An 18,476-nucleotide genomic window follows, 5' to 3' on the forward strand; every position below is an offset into this window, starting at 1 on the left:
TCCATGGAAACAAATACAAAATTGTTTCGAAAAAGCAGGTCAAAAGAAATTTTCCATCAACATGTTTACAATAAATACTCTTTTAAATACTGTATTTTGGAAGTATATATATATTTATCAATTTCGGTTATTTAGTTGGGAAACCAAATTCTATTTAACATAAATATCAAATTATCTGTTGAAACCCGTTTTATAAACTGATTTTAATTTATACCCGGTATAAATTCAAAACGGGTGGGTAAATATAGTAATAAATGGGAATTTAACCAAGTCTCAGGTTTTTACCGGGTAGATGCCCATCTCTAGTGGGGATATGGATCCAACACGTAGAGGCCCTTTGGAGAGTTTTGATGTTGTGTAGGTCTCCCGCCAAAACCCGCTCGCGGATATATCAATAAAATGATATGCCCATGAGCAGGTCTCGGCGGGAGTGTGAACTATTGCAGAATAATGGATAGAAGTACTGGTCTATAGAATGAAATTTGGATGAACTAAGAATGGGCTATTGCAAAGAGTTCGGTCACCTGCCATAATCATGATAACTGACTATTCAGTGGCAGGTGGTGACTCGCCGCTCACTGGATGGGCCCCTCAAATCAGTCGCCGCGATTGGCGACAAAGGGGCAACATTGGCGTGGGCGGCTAAGGGTGTAGAGAGGTGAGTCTGCGGGGCGCGAAATCATGGTGATCCAGTCAGACGCCCCCGGCGTTATGACATTTTACACTTCCACCCTTCGAGCATATAGCTCTCGCGACTCCACTCTGGCCGGCCGGTGAAGGCAAGCCAGAGGTAGGGGTCCTGTTACCTCTCGGTTTCCACTCCGACCTTGGGGAAGGAAGGCGGAGGTGAGGAACAGGGGCCTCCCCTGGGAGCACTCAGGTCCGTGGGGTCGCTACTCCCCAACAGCTCGCCACAAGCTGCCCTGCGGGCTTATTATTATTATTATTATACACATACTTATACGTCAAAGACTTACTTCAAATGACATCTTTGAAAGAACCCTTCAGCTTTTATACATTTCTTTATGGAGATATTTAAATGTATTTTGAATTATATTAAAGTAAAATAAATCTTGTTAATGTGGCCATGAGGTTAATTTAGATTTAATTCATCACTCGTTACGTCTACGGATGTACACAAAAATCTCGATTTAAAATATATTAAAATTAAAAGTGTGTTTTCATATAACGCATCGCATCATACTGAAATGCCGAGTTTCTTACAAAACATTTCGTAAAAAAAAAGTTATGGTGGTATTTATTTTATTTTTCTACAATATTTTTTTACTAGGTACTTAATAAAAAAGACAAATAATAGAATGTTCACTTAGGTGCTATATAGCGCAGATCGTAAAAGTTAATAAAAGGATAGAGTTAAAAGTTGGATATACATAGGACTGTGATAAACTAGAAAACCATTTAATTTCTACAAATAAGCCGGTATGAGGCTAAAACGTGGCTTTTGAATTTCGCTAGGCTCCGTCTACTCCGTAAATTATAATGACGTAATACCATATAGGTATGTTTATCTTCCACCAATCCTTCTTCTTACATATTATAAAACAAATTCCTCTACCGCGTCTATCTGTCTGTTCCCGATAAACTCAAAAACTACTGAACGGATTTTCATGCGGTTTTCACCAATAGATAGTATGATTCCTGAGGAAGGTTTAGGTGTATAATTTACTATGTTTTTACCCGAACGAAGCCGGTATGGGCCGCTAGTATTAATTAAAATCACAAAAGATTTCTGATTTGAAAAAAATTCCACGTTCATTACACACAAATATTTAAAAAGCCGTTGGTAATATTAAATTTGAAAAATGTGTAATAAATAATTGTATTTCCTAATGCAATAAGAAATGATGATCATGGTGATAATATTTAATTAGTAAAAATTAGTAAACCAGTAATAAAATCAGAATTTATTCATAAATCTTTTTTTGCGTTGTTCAAATGGAGGCCAGAGGAAAAACTGATTTATTTAGCATAGTCACCCAACCTAGATGATAGTCTAGTGTTTAAAACGTTCGAATCTCACCTGATGTCCTAGTTGAGCGACAAATGCGGCATGGCAGAAGTATAAGGCGGGTGCATCTATATGAAAATGTATGTACCTACTTATAATAATAATTTTGCATAAAAAGTAACAAACATACAGACATACATCCTCACAATTTTTCGCATTTATAATATTATATTAGTAGTAAAGCTAGTTTATTATACCCTCGAAAAGATAAATTTGTTGAAGTAATCATGTTATACATTTTAAGGTCTTGAGGTCAAATTATAGTTCAATCACTCTTGTTGGACACAGGGATACCCTTGTATCTGTGTCTGTGTGTAAAATTTAATACACACAACTTTTTGCCCGCGACTTCGCCCGCGTGAATTTTTCTGCTTAAGCGGAAGTGACATATACAGACATATTCATACAAACATCCCCTACGATTGGAAATGTGGATTAATTTTTGAAAAAAAAGCGGTTTTATTGGGGGCCTTTAACTACATGCATACTAAATTCGATTAATCATAATTGGTCCAGCGGCTGAGCCTTGATAGCGAACAGATAGACTTTCAAATTTATAACATTAGTATGGATTTAAGTTGTGAAAACATCCTTACAAATTATAAAAGTATTCAAATAGGTCGGTGACGACGACCTCGGTGGCGCAGTGGTAAAGTCTCTTGCTTGTCTCTGAACCGAGAGGCCCGGGTTCGATCCCCGGTCGGGCCATGATGGAAAATGATATTTTTCTGATTGGCCCGTGTCTTGGATGTTTATCTATATAATAATATATATGTTATAAAATATACTTAGTATCGTTGAGTTAGTATCCCATAACACAAGTCTAGAACTTACTTTGGGGCTAGCTCAATCTGTGTGGATTTGTCCTAATATATTTATATTATATAATATTTAAATAGATAATGAAAATAATCCCCAAATCGCATGAACTCAAATTTAGTTTTTTTTTTCGCGTGCATGTCAGGTCTAATGGATTTACAGTATATGATCTAAACCTAAATGATCTGTGATTGTTGTTGACTGTGTGATTTAACCAACGAAGACCGGCTGCGCCTATGTCTGGCCGGAATGATAAAGGCTTACCCTAGGTGCGCCGGTGCTGTGGAGTGAGATTAGCACATGGTCCCGGCACAAATGCGGTAGGCGTTGACACCGTGTGGTTTTAGTGGGTTAAAGTCCCACACACCTGTCCGGCTTCCCGTGGCCGGATGGACGGGACGAGCGTCTTTCCACACGAAAAAAAAAAGGTCTAGCTGAACATAAGTTCAGCTAGACCTAGCCACCTAGCCAACTGAGGCCAGCTACATTAGGTGTAACCGCAATTCGGGAATACTATAGCATAAGATGAAAATCAAAAATATTTCTATGTATACTTGCTTAGTGTGAGTTTTATTCATACAAATAATATTACATAAATAATACAGATCTTAATATTCTATCCATATCCATCCCCGGGCTTCGGACATCATAGCCGAGAATGAAACAAGCATGAGAGAAAGAGACAGGATCTTAACTGTTAGAGGTACAAATGTTGACTCTTTAATGTAGCATAAAAACTAACAGCAATTGAAAATAAAATTATTTAATTCATCCTTGTCCGCCATTCAATACACTCTGCGCCTGCGCAATGGTCGCCACAGCAGGCCCAGCACTGATAATGGAGTCTCGAACCCTCTGGCCAACACCTTCCTATAATTAAAACAAGATTTTTTACAAAAATGCCATTTTTGACACAAGTTTTCATTGTCCCCAGAAATATTTTTGCAATCAACGCCTAATAATAAAATCGTTTCGATAAACCGTTGAGGAGTTCCCTCGTTGGGAGGAAACCCGATTCTGGGTCCACCTTCAGGTCACGCTTAGCATATTAATACATTTGCATGAAAACAGAAGCCATTAGGAAAATGTCAACTCTGAATCTTCAATTTTGATTGGTGAAACACAAATTCAGTTGGTTATATCATCACAAAAAAGGTAAGGGCCTCTTCTATGTTTAGTCTAGTGCCAACTACGCATTATGCGACTCAATTCGACAAACTTTAGCAGTTATGTGGTATTATGATTATTTGTTAGACAAATAAAATAAAAAAACCCCGACTTTCAATATTCATTTCGCTACAACTTTTGAACGGCCGACCCGATGATCATGAAACATGGCTAAGAACCCTCGGAATAAGATTATCTATGACACAAAAAAAACTAAACGAAAATCGGTTCATCCGTTCGGGAGCTACGATATCACAGACAGATACACGATAGACATGTCAAACTTAGAACACCCCTCTTTTTCCGTCGGGGGTTAAAAATAGACCTTTACTAAAACGAGAACAGGTGAGAGTGAGTGAAAGAGAACATTGTAAGTACTTACAATGGACTTCCCGAGCTTCTTCCAAAAGTCCGGTCTGGCCGATGTCGGTGAGAAAACCATCGCAATTACAGCGACGAGAAACAGAACTTTCAAGAATTTCATGTTTTTGATAAAAACACTTTTTTTTTACTTCAAAATGCCGAAAAATGCTCTTGAACGTGAGACTTTGACTAACTTCGAACAGAGAAGAGATACGTTTTATATTTATTTACCAACAAATTTAATACACTGTCGAGATAACACATAGCATTGTAAGTAGAATCTTGTATGTACAGCTTTAAAGTTCAATTTGATTTAATAGTGACGGACCGAGTGTATGTATAAGTTTGTTAACTGGACAATTTGATAACTGGAATGGTAGGTAATTCCCGCTTTCCAGGTCCTATTGGGACTTACTGACTTATTGCCTAAGGTCATGTGCCTTTAAGTTATTGATAGTTTAAAAATTAAAACATTTGGTATTTTTTTCCCATTGGGAATTGGAAAACCCGATTGGCATGCATCTTTGGAAGTCTCAGGTCAATCTCCGGTCAGGTCATAACGGTAAATTAACTTTTTGAGATTGATCTAAGTCTTTGGGATTTATATATTATTAAACTATATTACTAGTATATTATATCTCGATGATTCGAATCTTTTGTGAGAGATAATTTATTTTTAAAAGCTTTTTTATTTATATTTGAAGTCTATAGTATAGTTCTAGTTGAACATTCTGGACTCGAGCAGGAATAGAAAAAGGAAAGCATTATGGGACAATATAAATTCAATATTTTGGTCAAATATACAAATATATTAGGACATATCACATAGATAAACATCCAAGACCCGAGCCAATCAGAAAAAGATCATTTTCCTTCATGACCCGACCGGGGATCGAACCCGGGACCTCTCGGTTCAGAGGCAAGCACTCTACAACTGCGCCACCTGTAATATATCTGAGGATAATAATTATCTGATTGTATATATTCTATAATGATCAGGCATCGTGTCGTATCAAATGTAACATTTTCAGTGTAACATTTTCAGTGTAACAACACATTGAGATCCGCGGACATAATTGTGGAAACTTATACCCTTGTTATACATTTTGTCCTTGGTAGTTAGGGATTGAACCCAAGACCTCCAGTTAGCAGCTTTACGGCATGGTTACGGCACTCGGCATTAACCACTACGCCGTAAAGCTCGTTAAAACATATTTTTTAACAACGGTCAATTTTAACCTTTTACTTTTAGTTAATTAACTTCCAACAGCTGCCTGTTTGACCTATATCAAATTTTGGATTTAGAACTTTTTTAATTTAAAATTCATTTATTCATAACAATTTTGTGTTTATGTTTTTTTTATATAAACTGGATCATACAAAATTTTACACTCTGTCTCTCTCTCAAATTAACATTATCCAGGTCTCATTCTAAGTCTTTTTTTTTTTTTTTTGAAGTGAAAACTTCTTTAGCGGCGTTGTGCACTTTTTGTGATGGGTAAAAAATGTTAAATTGTACGTCCTTGGAGAAAAGGCTGCGGTGAAGTTTGTTGCGCCGCTTCTTCTTCACCTGCGCTTTTTAAGCCGGCAGTAAACTTAGTTTAAGTAATTTTTGACGTCAATAAGTGATGTATATCATCCTAAATTGAATAAAGAATTTTGAATTTGAATTTGAATAAACTTGCGTCAGGACACGTGAGTTTAACATTTTTTGAATGATCGAAAATTCATAAGACGTCACAAATGCACAATGTTAATATTCAAAGTTTTCATTTCTGCCAGCACTCCCGGAGTGCAACCAGTTTTTTTTTTAATAGAAATCTGAATAGGCTATGTTTGTATTTCTCTGTAGATTTTTTTTCGACTTTCATTTGTTCCATGTACAGTCGACCGCACGTAAAGTTACCATGCATAGATTTCTATGCGACAGTACCAGTGACTAATTTACTCTGAGTAGCTTGATGTCATAAGACGATATTGAATATAGTGTAAAAAAGATGTGCAGTCTTCAAAACATTACCTTTGGTAATCATTTTTCCAATTGCGATATTAAATTGGGTCAAAACTACCCATAAATTAACGAAATCCACAGTAAAATGCAATGCAAATTCTCCTCTATAACTATAGTCACAAACACTTTGCTTAAGGTCCAAAGATAGTACGCGTACCGGTCCTGATTGCATTGTATCACTTACAAATCAGCATGCACTTACAATTTCACAGTTAAACCAAACATAACTTTATTACAATGAGGTAAAGATTCAAATAACAAGCGACTAGTTTTATGGACTTTAATTTAAGTTTGTAAATTAATGCACATAAAAGAGTGATTTTATAAAATCATAACCATGATCACACTAAAGCAATGTTATATATAAGTATATGAATATATATAAAGTGTATTATGTAAAATATGCTGCCGTGGTATAACTAAAATGCCGTTATCTGACATCAGGGCGATTTTTAATTTTGGTTTGCAAGAAAATGAGAAAAAAAAGCTCTTTCGATCTGTATTTGCGATTTTTCGATAGCTTGATTAGTTTTGGAAATAACAATTGTAAAATTGCCGTTATGTACACATATTTTGCTTGTCAAATAGGCTAAAATGCCTTTAAGTAACTTTGCGAGTCTATACAGCCGCTAAGGTTGGATAACTCATACCTTTGTTAAAAAAAATATCATAAGGTTGCTTGTCAATATTGCCGTTAACTGCATTTTTTGCACTATAAAGGGGTAAAAATACTTTAACTGTGTTATTGTTATTTTATTTCTAATAGAGCAGTATTATATTGTTAAGTTAAAACGTCGTTAATTGAAAAAGCTAGACTTAAATGTGATTAACGTCGTATAACGGCTTTATAGCTTACTACTAATGTTTTGACTTTTCGTATGTTACAAGCCAATAGCGGCTTTTCGAAAATATTCAAACAATGTGTTGTCCGCCACTGTTAGACTGCAGTGTCGTTATCTCACAGTGATACACTAAAATGTCGTTAACGTATCTCGCGCGCGGTACCATCGGAGAGGTCGGAGGTCGAATTAGTGAGTCGCAAGCGCTTGCTTCGGGTCTGCTCCCGCCAATTTCGCAACGATGACGCTTTAGGTGAGTAGTTTTTTAGCTAGGTGTTTAATAATATTATATATTCATAAAATACCTGCCATGCATGTAATATGTATTCAAATAGGTATATTCATATCGTTCTATTATGATGTTACGGAGAGGCTATGATGGAAAAGACTAAAAAATACTCTCGAGGTCTATATGTGACATAGGACAACTAGTAATAAATATTATTTTTGTGTTTAATAATACACATACATATATACACATATTTATTTACATATATACACAGTATTTATTTTATTGTTACAGAATTTCGGCTGTTTCCATGAGAAGTAAATGTATTTTAGAGATGGCAAAGAAAAAAATTGATATCTTGTAATGAGCTTTTATCACTTCAAAATTTACCCCGTATTCTCAGTCCTTAACTCATTCCTCCACTCCATTTTGCAATAACATACCTCAAACTAACATCCAATCAAATCGCCATTAAATTTGCTAACCACGCCCATTTAAGGTACAATAACGAACTGTCAGCTCGAGGAATAAGATAGAGACAAAGATATTTGATCTGACGACCAGAAATAGAAACTTTCTGAAGTTATTTTGAAGATTTCAAATTTATTCAACAGCAGCGACGCCCTCTCGGGCTGGATAAGTTTGCTTCCTTCAGTTCACATGGAATCTTAAAATTATATAGAAAATTAAAAATGGCATTTGTAGCTATTCGGTTTCTGGAATTAAGCAGTTTTGAAGATTGCACAATAAACTTATCCTGTCTAATGACAATAACATTAGTTTGCTATAATACTCTGGGAGCTTGTGACCTTGTGTGATTAGTGTTAGCGACTGCCGTAAAGCGTTTCCCTTGTAGTCAAACACGATTAAAATATTGTATTCTTGATAGATGTTCGATCGATAGTCACCGCGGAATATCTTTTTGACGTAAACTTGTTAATAGAAGATGTGACTGATGACGCTAAAAAAGGGTGTAGTATATAAGTATATTTTAGCATCGCATAATGTTTGGCATGTTGATCTTGAGGAACTTATGTACACTACATCGCATAATATAGACTGTCAACATTTTGGGACTGATGGCGGTCAAATGGTACTTTTGACAATCAAACGCATATTTTGATGTCAATATGTAATATTCTTCTTAAGTTTCAATATGGCCATCCGTTATAATTAATATTTTTTTAAAATAAAAAAGTAAAGTTAGCTTTCGTCAGTCCAGAGTGATGTTCGATCAAGGGCCGGACTATGAGGAAGATTCACGGGACGTTGCGCGGCGCGTCGAGCGTGTCCGAACAACGCATTAGTCCGACCAATCAACGCTTTAGACCCGCCCAATGAGTGAGGTTATGTCAAATTCAAGTCGAGTAAGAATTAGTAAGCCAAATTATCAAATGATCTTACGAAGAACTTTAATATTAACCAACAACATAGAGTCTCACCGATACCTGCAGCTGTAAAAAGACTACACCCGAGCTACAAGGCCTCCGCAAGCGTAAAAATACTGTTGATGCCAATTATTGTTCCGAAGTACCTACCTGAGATTTCCCAGCTACACCCAAGTGTGATTCGCAGAGCGTTTCGACCGCTACGGTCGCACTGTCAAATTTTAACAAAGACAAGAATGAGTTTTACTATATGACTTTACATTATTTACTCTGTACTGTAGTTATGAATGATTGATTTCATTAATTAATAATAATGATTTATTTTGCAAAATACAATTTAAAATATCCGCCACATGCTTCGTCAAATATTTTATTAATCTAACAGGAAAAATATAATAAAAAATATGGTTGTTGTATGGTTTTAGTAATTGGTACTTAGCATGTTTCTGTTTAGCCGCATTGTCCGCTGCTGACCCCGCCTCACGAACGAAATCTCTGATATGAGAAGCAGCAAACGTACTTACACACGTTGCGTCCCAAAGCAAACATCGTCCCTTTTGCCAGAGAACCAAAATCAAGCCATTGGGACGCTTGCCATCCGTGCGACTTAGTCCAGGTGGTTCCAGAACACAAGGAATATTTGCACTTACCATAACGAATTATATCATTAAGCGCATGATGTCTGGGAAATCTACCAGCACTGATGAATGATTGATTTTGAAAATGATTCCTTCCTCAAAAAAAAAATACGGATTGTAATGACCGCACAGCCGCAGCGGTCGAAACGCTCTGCGAACCACCCCCAAACGAATTAAATATTAGAATATTAGATACCCCTTTACAACAGCGGAATTTGAATTGATAAAACAATTTTCAAACCTGTATTTTGATAACTTTAAATTCAATTTGATCAATACTATCTTCCAATATTTTTATACTGTTGCACTTAAATGCCGTTAATTTAGAAGGTAATTAGTTTAACTGCGTTTAAGCGTAACAATGAACCGAATTTAATCTTCAAATTAAAATATATTCATAGTTTAGCAGACTTGAAAGCAGTTAAATGCCGTTAATCACACAAAAGCCTAACATGAATTAGTATCATAAGTATAGTTTTATGTAACTAAAACAACGTTATGGGATATAACGACATTTAAGTTACCATGAAGTCATGATTTTTTTAGCATTTTAATAAATATATTTTTTAAATGAAATAGTAACGCTAAAAAGCCGTTACTCTTTACGAAGCGGCATTTTAGTCGATGACTCATAAGATTTTGGTATCATAGATAATATACTAAAACGCAAAAAACGTTTTATTATTATTAAAAAAATGTGTTTCTAAAATAATAGGTTAGTCATTAGATAGTATTTTACTTGATCTATGTTTTGGTACCTTCAAGTTTTAAATAAGTGTTGTCATTTATGAATGACATCGATTTAAATTTTTACCGCGCTTTTCGACGTTTTACTCGAAACAAGCCTTTGGCAAATAACGGCGTTTTAGTTATACCAGGGCAGTATGTTCTATATACAATAAAGATATTACAAACAAACAAATATTCTTCAAATGTTTAAGTTTTTACTCTTTTCGCGGCTTTGCGGCATCACAGCCATAAATGAGAACATGCTGAGAAAGAGAGAGGTATTGAAATGCCACTTGTGCAAAGATATGAACAAAATTCATGTGTGTAAGTCCTTTTTAAGGGTTATCTTCTGTTTTCATCCTTGGTAAATGTTGGCAGCTTGTCCAACCACGCGGATACTGCATGACCCACCTTAATGATGCCGTCTCTTGTATTTCTGCGCATTTTCTCTTGAAATAATAAAAAATATAACGTCCCTTGCTTAATTTTTTTAATAAACAATCGCGCCACGCCGCCGCGCCGCCGCGCCGTACCGTCAGAATTTTAGTAATTTAGTGGTCCTTATCACGTACTAAAACAAGAAAAGGATGTTAAATATAGGTATTAGCTTTTTAATTCCAACTAATTGAGTTACAAAAAGGAACAGGAAATTATAAATATTTGCAGTCAACCAACAATTATTCATCATGAAGTAATAATTAAAAAACAACTTACAATTTTTTTTAAATTCCTACCTTCCATTTTGTGTTACGAAAAATCATTTCATAATTTTAATATTGAATTCGAAATTCAGTACTGGCTGAAAACGACTGATATTACGCTGCACTATTCCTATTTGTTTCTCTGGATTTATAACAGCTAAATTCAATATTTTCAATGATATTTTATTTTGCTCCTTATATCATTGAGATAAGGTTGTATTTGGTTCAGCTGGTATGTAACTAAACTAGACGTCTGTATGGGAAGACCCTAAAGTATGGTAGTAGTTAGTTAGTCTCTGGGGACCCGAATAGCCAGACGGGTTTCTTATTATTTAGCTCAGATTTTTACGTCAGTTATTGAATCGAGGTTTAGTTTTTTTTTTTATTCTCAAGCGTGAGCAGGAAAATGCACTTGTGTATAACCATTGTTATATAAATTTATGTTATCACTATTTAGTCATTAATCGGAATACGTATGCAACCAATACTCAACTATGCTTCCTTACCTATGTAACATGCTTATCTACATTCAGAAAAATAACATAAGTACCTAGTATTGTACCTGTTAATCACTCTTATTTATCCTATTAAATATTATAAATGCGAAAGTGTGTGTATGTGTGTATATATGTATGTATGCTTTTTACTCCCTTTCTCATAAAATCTACTGGACCGATTGTTATGAAATTTGGTACACGAGTAGAATATAACCTGGAATAACACATAGGGTACTTTTTATCCACACGAAGCCCCGGGGCGCAGCTGGTAAATGATAAATCTATGTACGAGTATCTTTTGTTTAATGGGTGTCCGGGAATAACTACGTTAGGGACTTCCTGTGGTCCAGTTAAATAGGACCTAAGCTATTGCTTAACCAATATCGACCTTATCACAAACGAATACCGGCGAACTCAAGTTTTGAGAAGTCATGCAATATGTTTTGGTTATGGATCGATTATATAATCTCTCGAAAAATAACCAGCCAGCATTCATCGATCATTCGATTTGAATGCGTCGAACAGTTTGAGTTGAGAATTAAGATTTCTTAATTTAAAAAATGAATTTTGCCAAGATTCTGTTCTTTGTGTTCGCTTGTGTTTTAGCTCTGACGGCCGTGTCAGGCGCGCCCCCCAGTAAAAAATGGAAGGAGAAGGTGTTCAAGAAAATTGTAAGTAATGAATAAATATTCATATTTTTTTTGATATTACTAATTTTTTTTGTGCAAGCGATAGTTTTTGTAATAGTTACATTTTAAATTACATCTTATCTACAACAAACACATTTTATGTTAACAAAAACAGATTCTAAATCAAAAAATAAACCCGAGTCGTCTGTTGCTCTATCAAAAATTTTCATAAGAGACCGCATCTGTCTGTATGAACGCGATAAACTCAAAAACGACTATATGGAATTTTGTATAGTTTTCACCAAGAGATCGCGTGAGTCCTGTGGAAGGTTTAGGTGTATTTATTATGGTTTTACTCGAGCGAAGCCAGGTCTGTCTACTAGTCTAATATAAGTAGATATAACTAATTAACGACAAATTTAATTACGATTGTGACGAATTATTTAACGATGCGACAGGGGAGATTTCAAGGATACTTACCAGAATGTATTTTAATCTTCCGAATTAGATTACTTTTAAAACCAATATAATTTAAACTCGGTTAAACTAAAATGTTCACGATCGTTTTATTTTCAGGAAAAAATGGTCCGAAATATCCGTGACGGCATCATCAAAGCCGGTCCAGCAGTGGCTGCGGTGGGCAAAGCGGCAGTCCTAGGCAAATGAAGAGGTCATGCACATCTGAACTTTGTAACATCTTTTATTTCAATAGGGAGTATTACTGCATATTTATCCCGCCAGAGTACAGCACTGTATGTTAGGTACACAAAAGCTTTGCCGCCTTTTGTCAAATCGATTAAAACGTTTTTTTAGAGTACTTTATTAATCCTTTCAATATGTAAGCATTCGTTTGTGAAAATATACAGCATATTCGGGTGTCGAATAGTCTAGTCCCCGTTTTGTACAATTTTATTCCTATTTATTGTAAACTTGATACATTTTCTCTTATATTTGTCGAATAAAATTATGTTTGTGAACAGCAGTTGTTTTATATACAACGAATTTTGACTGTATTTAAAACCTTGAAGAAACTTACACTATATTTGATGTGAGTGAAATGAAGAAGGCAATGGCAAATTACTCAATTAATGTTGCATTAAAACTCGTCGTGTGTGTTTCATTCCACATCAATAAGTGTCTAAGGGCCAAGACCACGACCCTCAGCCTTAAACTGTGTTAGATTTTTTTGTATAAATTAAACAAAATATATATGTATAAAAAATTAAAAAATAATTTATTAAGAGATTCTAGTCAATTATTTACAATGAGGTATTTTTATTAAAATTAATAGTGTACTAGGCGGTATATCTTCAGAATATTCATGACCCCTCCTCATTTCCCTATGGCCGCCGCTTGGCCCACCACGGAGACAGCTGGGCCAGCCTTAATGATGCCGTCGCGGACATTTCGGCCCACTTTTTCCTAAAAAAAGACAAATTAAATAAGTTTGAATGCAACATCAAATTCTTGTACTGAAAGAAATAGTTACTTTATGGAAAGACTCTTAAGCACTGCTTATCAGTTAATGTGCTAGTAGTGCCTAGGTAGGTAGCTCATTATTTTTCAATTTACTGTAGGGACTGTGAATCGAAAAATGGTATCTAGGCAGATGCAATGTTCTTACTGAGAACAAATTCTAATTTTTAAAAACCAAAATTATAATTTTAGATTACCTATTGCAAAATACTAACCCACTAGCTACTCATAAAAAAGTTAAATGATATTAAAAAAAAATTACAAAATATGACTTAGGTAGATATATATCGCAAGTTACAATACCTATTTGACATTAACAACACGAGACTATAGGTATTTTTAGCTAAACTTTTTTATGAGTGTACCAAAATTATTAAAAATTAGAACTTAATTTTTTTGGAAGCTATTGCTTAAATTAATTTATTTAAAAAAATTGCACTTGCACTAAAAAATAAAACTTATTTTTAATACTTACAATTTTCTTGAACACCTTCCATTTGGGACTGGGCGCGCCTGACACGGCGGTCAGAGCCAAAACACAAGCGAACACAAAGAACAGAATCTTGACGAAATTCATTTTTTAAATTCAAAATTCTAAATTACGGTCCTTCAACTCAATTCCGTTCGACGCACTCAAATGGAATGATGCTGGCTGGATATTTTTCGTATTTTAAATACTTACTCGATTTACAACCACAACAATTTTAATACTACAACCTTTTTGGCTGTTTCAACTGTATTCGTTTGTGATAAGGTCGCTATTCGTTTAGCTTGACCAGATCTCTGGGAAGTACCTAGCGGATTGTTCGTAGTTATTCCCCGGAGACCCGCGCAACTATAAGATACACTTTTGTTTATATTTCTCAGACTTGCAATTATTACTTATTGTTTAATAAACGATTTAATGCAATCAATTGCTCTGAGTCATAGTTTTAATGAAAACAGTTTTCCTTGTTTAGATTAGGCCGACATTTTTGCGATTTTGACTATTGACCTTATTCTAATAAGATTGTGTGCTGATAAAGTATGTGATTTGTATATATTATTTAATTAACATTTTGTCGAGCAGATAGCGTTAAATATTATTTTAAAAAAATACTTCTCAATGATCTCCCATGGATGTCGTACGAGGCGACTACAGCACAAAGCCTATAAGCAGCTATAAGCAGCACTTGAGTTGCCCTTATATCATCCGTGGGAGGATTTGGAGTGGTCCTATTCTAGGGCGGGCACACGCCAAAATAAATATTTTCTAATTCACCCACAGAAATTAAAATTTATCGCTATAGGGTTTTTAATTCGATTCAACCTTTGTTCTGATTGAACCTTCGTTTCAACCTTTAGAAGACAAATGGAACCCCATAAAAGCTATTTTCATCCTCTGGACACGATGTGTTTTCATCTCCAACCAGACCGAAATAGTTTTAATACCTTCGTGTTGTAAATAGACCGTTGTCTCTGATTTCCATCCAGGTGCTCCCTGAGGAGCCCTATCAGGAGTAAAGCCCTCCTTAGAGGTAGATTCCTGCTGTTATTACCTACTCCAAGTTCATTGCCTCACTATCCGTTATATCATGCTTCAGATTGGTCGAGTTTGAATGTGGACATAATGAAAAAGAACTGTCTAAAATAGATATACAGTGTCTCTTTCATATTTTATCAAAGAATAAAGGGTTTCCCGTCTCCTGCCTCAGTTTTCCTCATTCAACAAAGCCCTCTACCGTGTTTGTCTGTCTGTCTGTTCGCGATAAACTCAAAAACTACAGCACGGATTTTCATGCAGTTTTCACCGATAGATAGTTAATTCCTGAGAAAGGTTTAGGGGTATAATTTATAATGTTTTTACCCGAGCGAGAAATAACTATAAATATAAGGATTGACGAGAAAAAGTGCCTGTGAAGGTCTAATTTCTGAATAAATTATTTGAATTTGAATTTGCGAAGTCGGGTCGGGCCGCTTGTAAGGCATACCTACATTCGAATTGGTGGTAAAAGTTATAATATAGTTACAGGTTCCAATTTGGGTAGGTTGATGTGCTGTTGACTGTACTCTATGTAGCTATACTGTATACCGTAAATTTTTAATTATGCCAAAAAAATTAAAGGCTTAATATTAAAGACCCTATTAATACTTGTGAGTAATCAAAATATAATTTTATCGTTTATTACCAAACTTATTGAGATCCTTCTAATTTTTAATATATGTATAAGACCTATATTTGTTAATTGACGTCCTTGGAGAAAAGGCTGCGGTGAAGTTTGTTGCGCCGCTTCTTCTTCACCTGCGCTTTGGAAGCCGGCAGTAGACTTAATTTAAGTAATTTTTGACGTCAATAAATGATGTATATCATCCTAAATTGAATAAAGAATTTTGAATTTGGATTTGAATAAAATCATTGTATGTGGTATATGTATTTCATTGTATACCAAATAAATAAGTAAGTAGCCAATTCTGGTAGGTAGGTAGTTAGATTTTATTCACCAAATGTGAACTTGAATACATTAATCCCCACCTCCACCATACAATGTTAATTGCATGTTACGTACGTGATAACCTCGTCAAGTAATATACCTACCACTTAATTAAAGTTGTATTTTGTGTCCTAGGTACACAAAAAAGTATTCCTGGTTTTTTTTTTAATATCCATGAACATCCTTTCAATGCATAGAAGAAAAAAAAAACAAATATAGGAAAAGAAATAAAAGTTTTCTTTTTGAAGTAATTCCTTTAGAATTTTTGAAGAATTGGTAAGCATTCAAATTTTCGAAATTCTGTTATTATTACGTAATATTATTAATATATAAAATGTCCCCTTGAAAAAGGTACTTTATGTATCAGGAAACGTTAGTCATAAATTGTCACTATGTAGTATTAAAATCAGTCACTCGTATTAAAGCCGTTATCAGGAATATGATGTCATCTTGCATCACTAGTGTCGATAAATTAATTCAAATTCACTTTTAAGAAAACATTAAAAAATCTTAAAAAATTATTTACGCTCTAAATAAAATAATTACAGAAGCATAGTTAGGATGAACATTAAGACGAATACATTTCTGTACTGTACAATTTCACAAAAGCATATTTTCGATGCACTTTTCATGTCAGAAGTGGGATCTACTTCTGACAGAAATGTCTTTAATCTCAATGTTTTCCTTCTTAATCGATTTCAAGTAAACTCTTAGATGTATGCGCCGGTCTGTTTGAGAAGAAACTAGACAAACACTGGGCTTACACCCAGTGTTTGTCTAGTCCCATCTCTGTCAGAAATATATCCGCCACATTCTTCGTCAATCCTATATTCTAACTAATATTATAAATGCCAAAGTAAGTATGTTTATTACCTCTTCACGCTCTATCTACTCAACTAATCTTCTTGAAATTGTGCATACATGTAGTTTGAAGTTTTTGGAGAAGGATATAAAATATCTTTTATCATGGAAAATTTACGCAGGCGAAGCCGCGGTGTAAATTTAGCATATAATAAAAAATATCATTACTGAAAAAAAAATCGTCAAAATATTTACAAGAAATTATATTTGATTTGTTTAGACAACATTTTTGTGTAGGAGATTTTATTGAATGTTGACATGTTTTTGTTGATTATATAGGGCAAAACAAGCTCTGTGGACTCGGCTTAATCTCAACAAGCAACATTTGAGTGCAAGAGATAATATATTTATCATAATTTACTCTCTTATCAAACTAAAAACAATTAAGATTAAGAGAAATGTTCAGGGAAGAACCTAGATTGTTTAGATCCAATACTAATAGTTATTTAACCCACAAAGCAGTCGATCAAAATTAAACGTTACAGGCTTTCCAATTAGGCACAAAATCAAACAGTTAAGATAATCTCAAGAGTTGTTTTGCCACAGTATAAAAAACAACGCGACAGGTTCGGTTGTATCAGTTGGAAGAAATAGCAGTATTTAAAAAGATAATACAATTTCATAAAAAAATGGATTTCGGAAAATTCTTCTTCATTTTGCTGGCATGTGTGATTGCTCTATCGACAGTGACAGGAGCACCCAGTCCAAGATGGAAGGGATTTAAGAAAATTGTAAGTTGTCAGGTTTTTATACTGTTCTAGTGTATGTTAAACGTCCCGTTGCCAGATCAACTAGGGATGCCGATGACCGTGTAAAGGGGAAAAGAAAACGTAGGGAACTCTGGGCTTCCACGCTCTACGACTGAGTAGGTAAGTATCCGGGAAATCGCTCAGATGAAGATAGAGTTTCACGGTTTTAATAATTGACACCAGAAATTGTTTTTTTAGTCTTTGTCTTAGTCGTAAGATACTTTTATGACGACCTCGGTGGCGCAGTGGTAAAGTTCTTGCTACTGAACCGAGATCCCCGGTCGGGTCACGATGGAAAATGATATTTTTCTGATTGGCCCGGGTTTTGGATGTTTATCCATATACGTATTTGTTATAAAATATAGTATCGTTGAGTTAGTATCCCATAACACAAGTCTCGAACTTACTTTAGGGCTAGCTCAATTTGTGTAATTTGTCCTAATAAATATATTTTATTTATTTATTTTATTTTATGATTTCTTTTAAGAAATGTAAACCAACCAACTAAATAATATATAATTTATAAATATAGTAGGTACCTACTAAAATTACAAATCTACATCTAATAGTAAATTATTGACAGGAGTTTTAAAATCAAATTATATCTACATACTTACATCCAGAATTTTTTTTTAATATGGGAACTTACCTAATTCTTATATAGAAAAGAAAACTCTAATTCTGTTCTAAATTTAAAACTACATTATTTTTCAGGAGAGAATCGGCCAACATGTTAGAGACGGAATAATCAAGGCTGGTCCTGCTGTGGGCGTAGTGGGAGCCGCGTCCGCCATCACGGGCTAGTGGGCCACAGATGATGAAAGGAACTGCCAGTATTATAGTTTTGTTTTTTTTTTAATATAAGTACTTTTTTAAAGAA

At 34.7% G+C, this 18,476-nt stretch overlaps 2 protein-coding genes across 4 annotated transcripts; one reads left to right on the forward strand and one right to left on the reverse strand.

Moving 5' to 3' along the window:
* Positions 1 to 1,967: 1,967 nt before the first annotated feature.
* Positions 1,968 to 14,329, reverse strand: LOC128680548 (cecropin-like). 3 transcript variants are annotated; one of them, XR_008405873.1, is made up of 2 exons: positions 4,398 to 4,894; positions 1,968 to 3,718 (listed from the first exon to the last, which is right to left on the reverse strand). XR_008405873.1 is itself a non-coding variant. In XM_053763770.2 (2 exons), the coding sequence occupies exons 1-2, from the start codon at positions 14,090 to 14,092 to the stop codon at positions 3,617 to 3,619; spliced, it is 204 nt and encodes a 67-aa protein (XP_053619745.1). In that variant the 5' UTR covers positions 14,093 to 14,178; the 3' UTR covers positions 2,438 to 3,616. The 3 variants fall into 3 exon arrangements, 1 of the variants encoding a protein (XP_053619745.1); XM_053763770.2 differs by lacking the exon at positions 4,398 to 4,894 and adding an exon at positions 13,991 to 14,178 and having other exon boundaries at positions 2,438 to 3,718; XR_010370234.1 differs by lacking the exons at positions 1,968 to 3,718; positions 4,398 to 4,894 and adding exons at positions 13,249 to 13,461; positions 13,991 to 14,329.
* LOC128680547 (cecropin-like) lies at positions 11,300 to 18,476 on the forward strand. Its single transcript, XM_053763769.2, has 3 exons — positions 11,300 to 12,038; positions 17,551 to 17,578; positions 18,311 to 18,476. The coding sequence occupies exons 1-3, from the start codon at positions 11,971 to 11,973 to the stop codon at positions 18,398 to 18,400; spliced, it is 186 nt and encodes a 61-aa protein (XP_053619744.1). The 5' UTR covers positions 11,300 to 11,970; the 3' UTR covers positions 18,401 to 18,476.

The sequence above is a fragment of the Plodia interpunctella genome, chromosome 24 (genome assembly GCF_027563975.2).
Source record: "Plodia interpunctella isolate USDA-ARS_2022_Savannah chromosome 24, ilPloInte3.2, whole genome shotgun sequence".
NCBI classification, from domain to species: domain Eukaryota; kingdom Metazoa; phylum Arthropoda; class Insecta; order Lepidoptera; family Pyralidae; genus Plodia; species Plodia interpunctella.

Coding starts and splice junctions, on each gene's coding strand:
- LOC128680548 (XM_053763770.2), bottom strand. CDS start 14,092: ATGAATTTCGTCAAGATTCTGTTCTTTGTGTTCGCTTGTGTTTTGGCT. Junction 3,719..13,990: donor GGAAGGTGTTCAAGAAAATT/GTAAGTATTAAA, acceptor TTTTAATTATAG/GAAGGTGTTGGCCAGAGGGT.
- LOC128680547 (XM_053763769.2), top strand. CDS start 11,971: ATGAATTTTGCCAAGATTCTGTTCTTTGTGTTCGCTTGTGTTTTAGCT. Junction 12,039..17,550: donor CTGACGGCCGTGTCAGGCGC/GCCCCCCAGTAA, acceptor AGGAGCACCCAG/TCCAAGATGGAAGGGATTTA. Junction 17,579..18,310: donor GGAAGGGATTTAAGAAAATT/GTAAGTTGTCAG, acceptor ATTATTTTTCAG/GAGAGAATCGGCCAACATGT.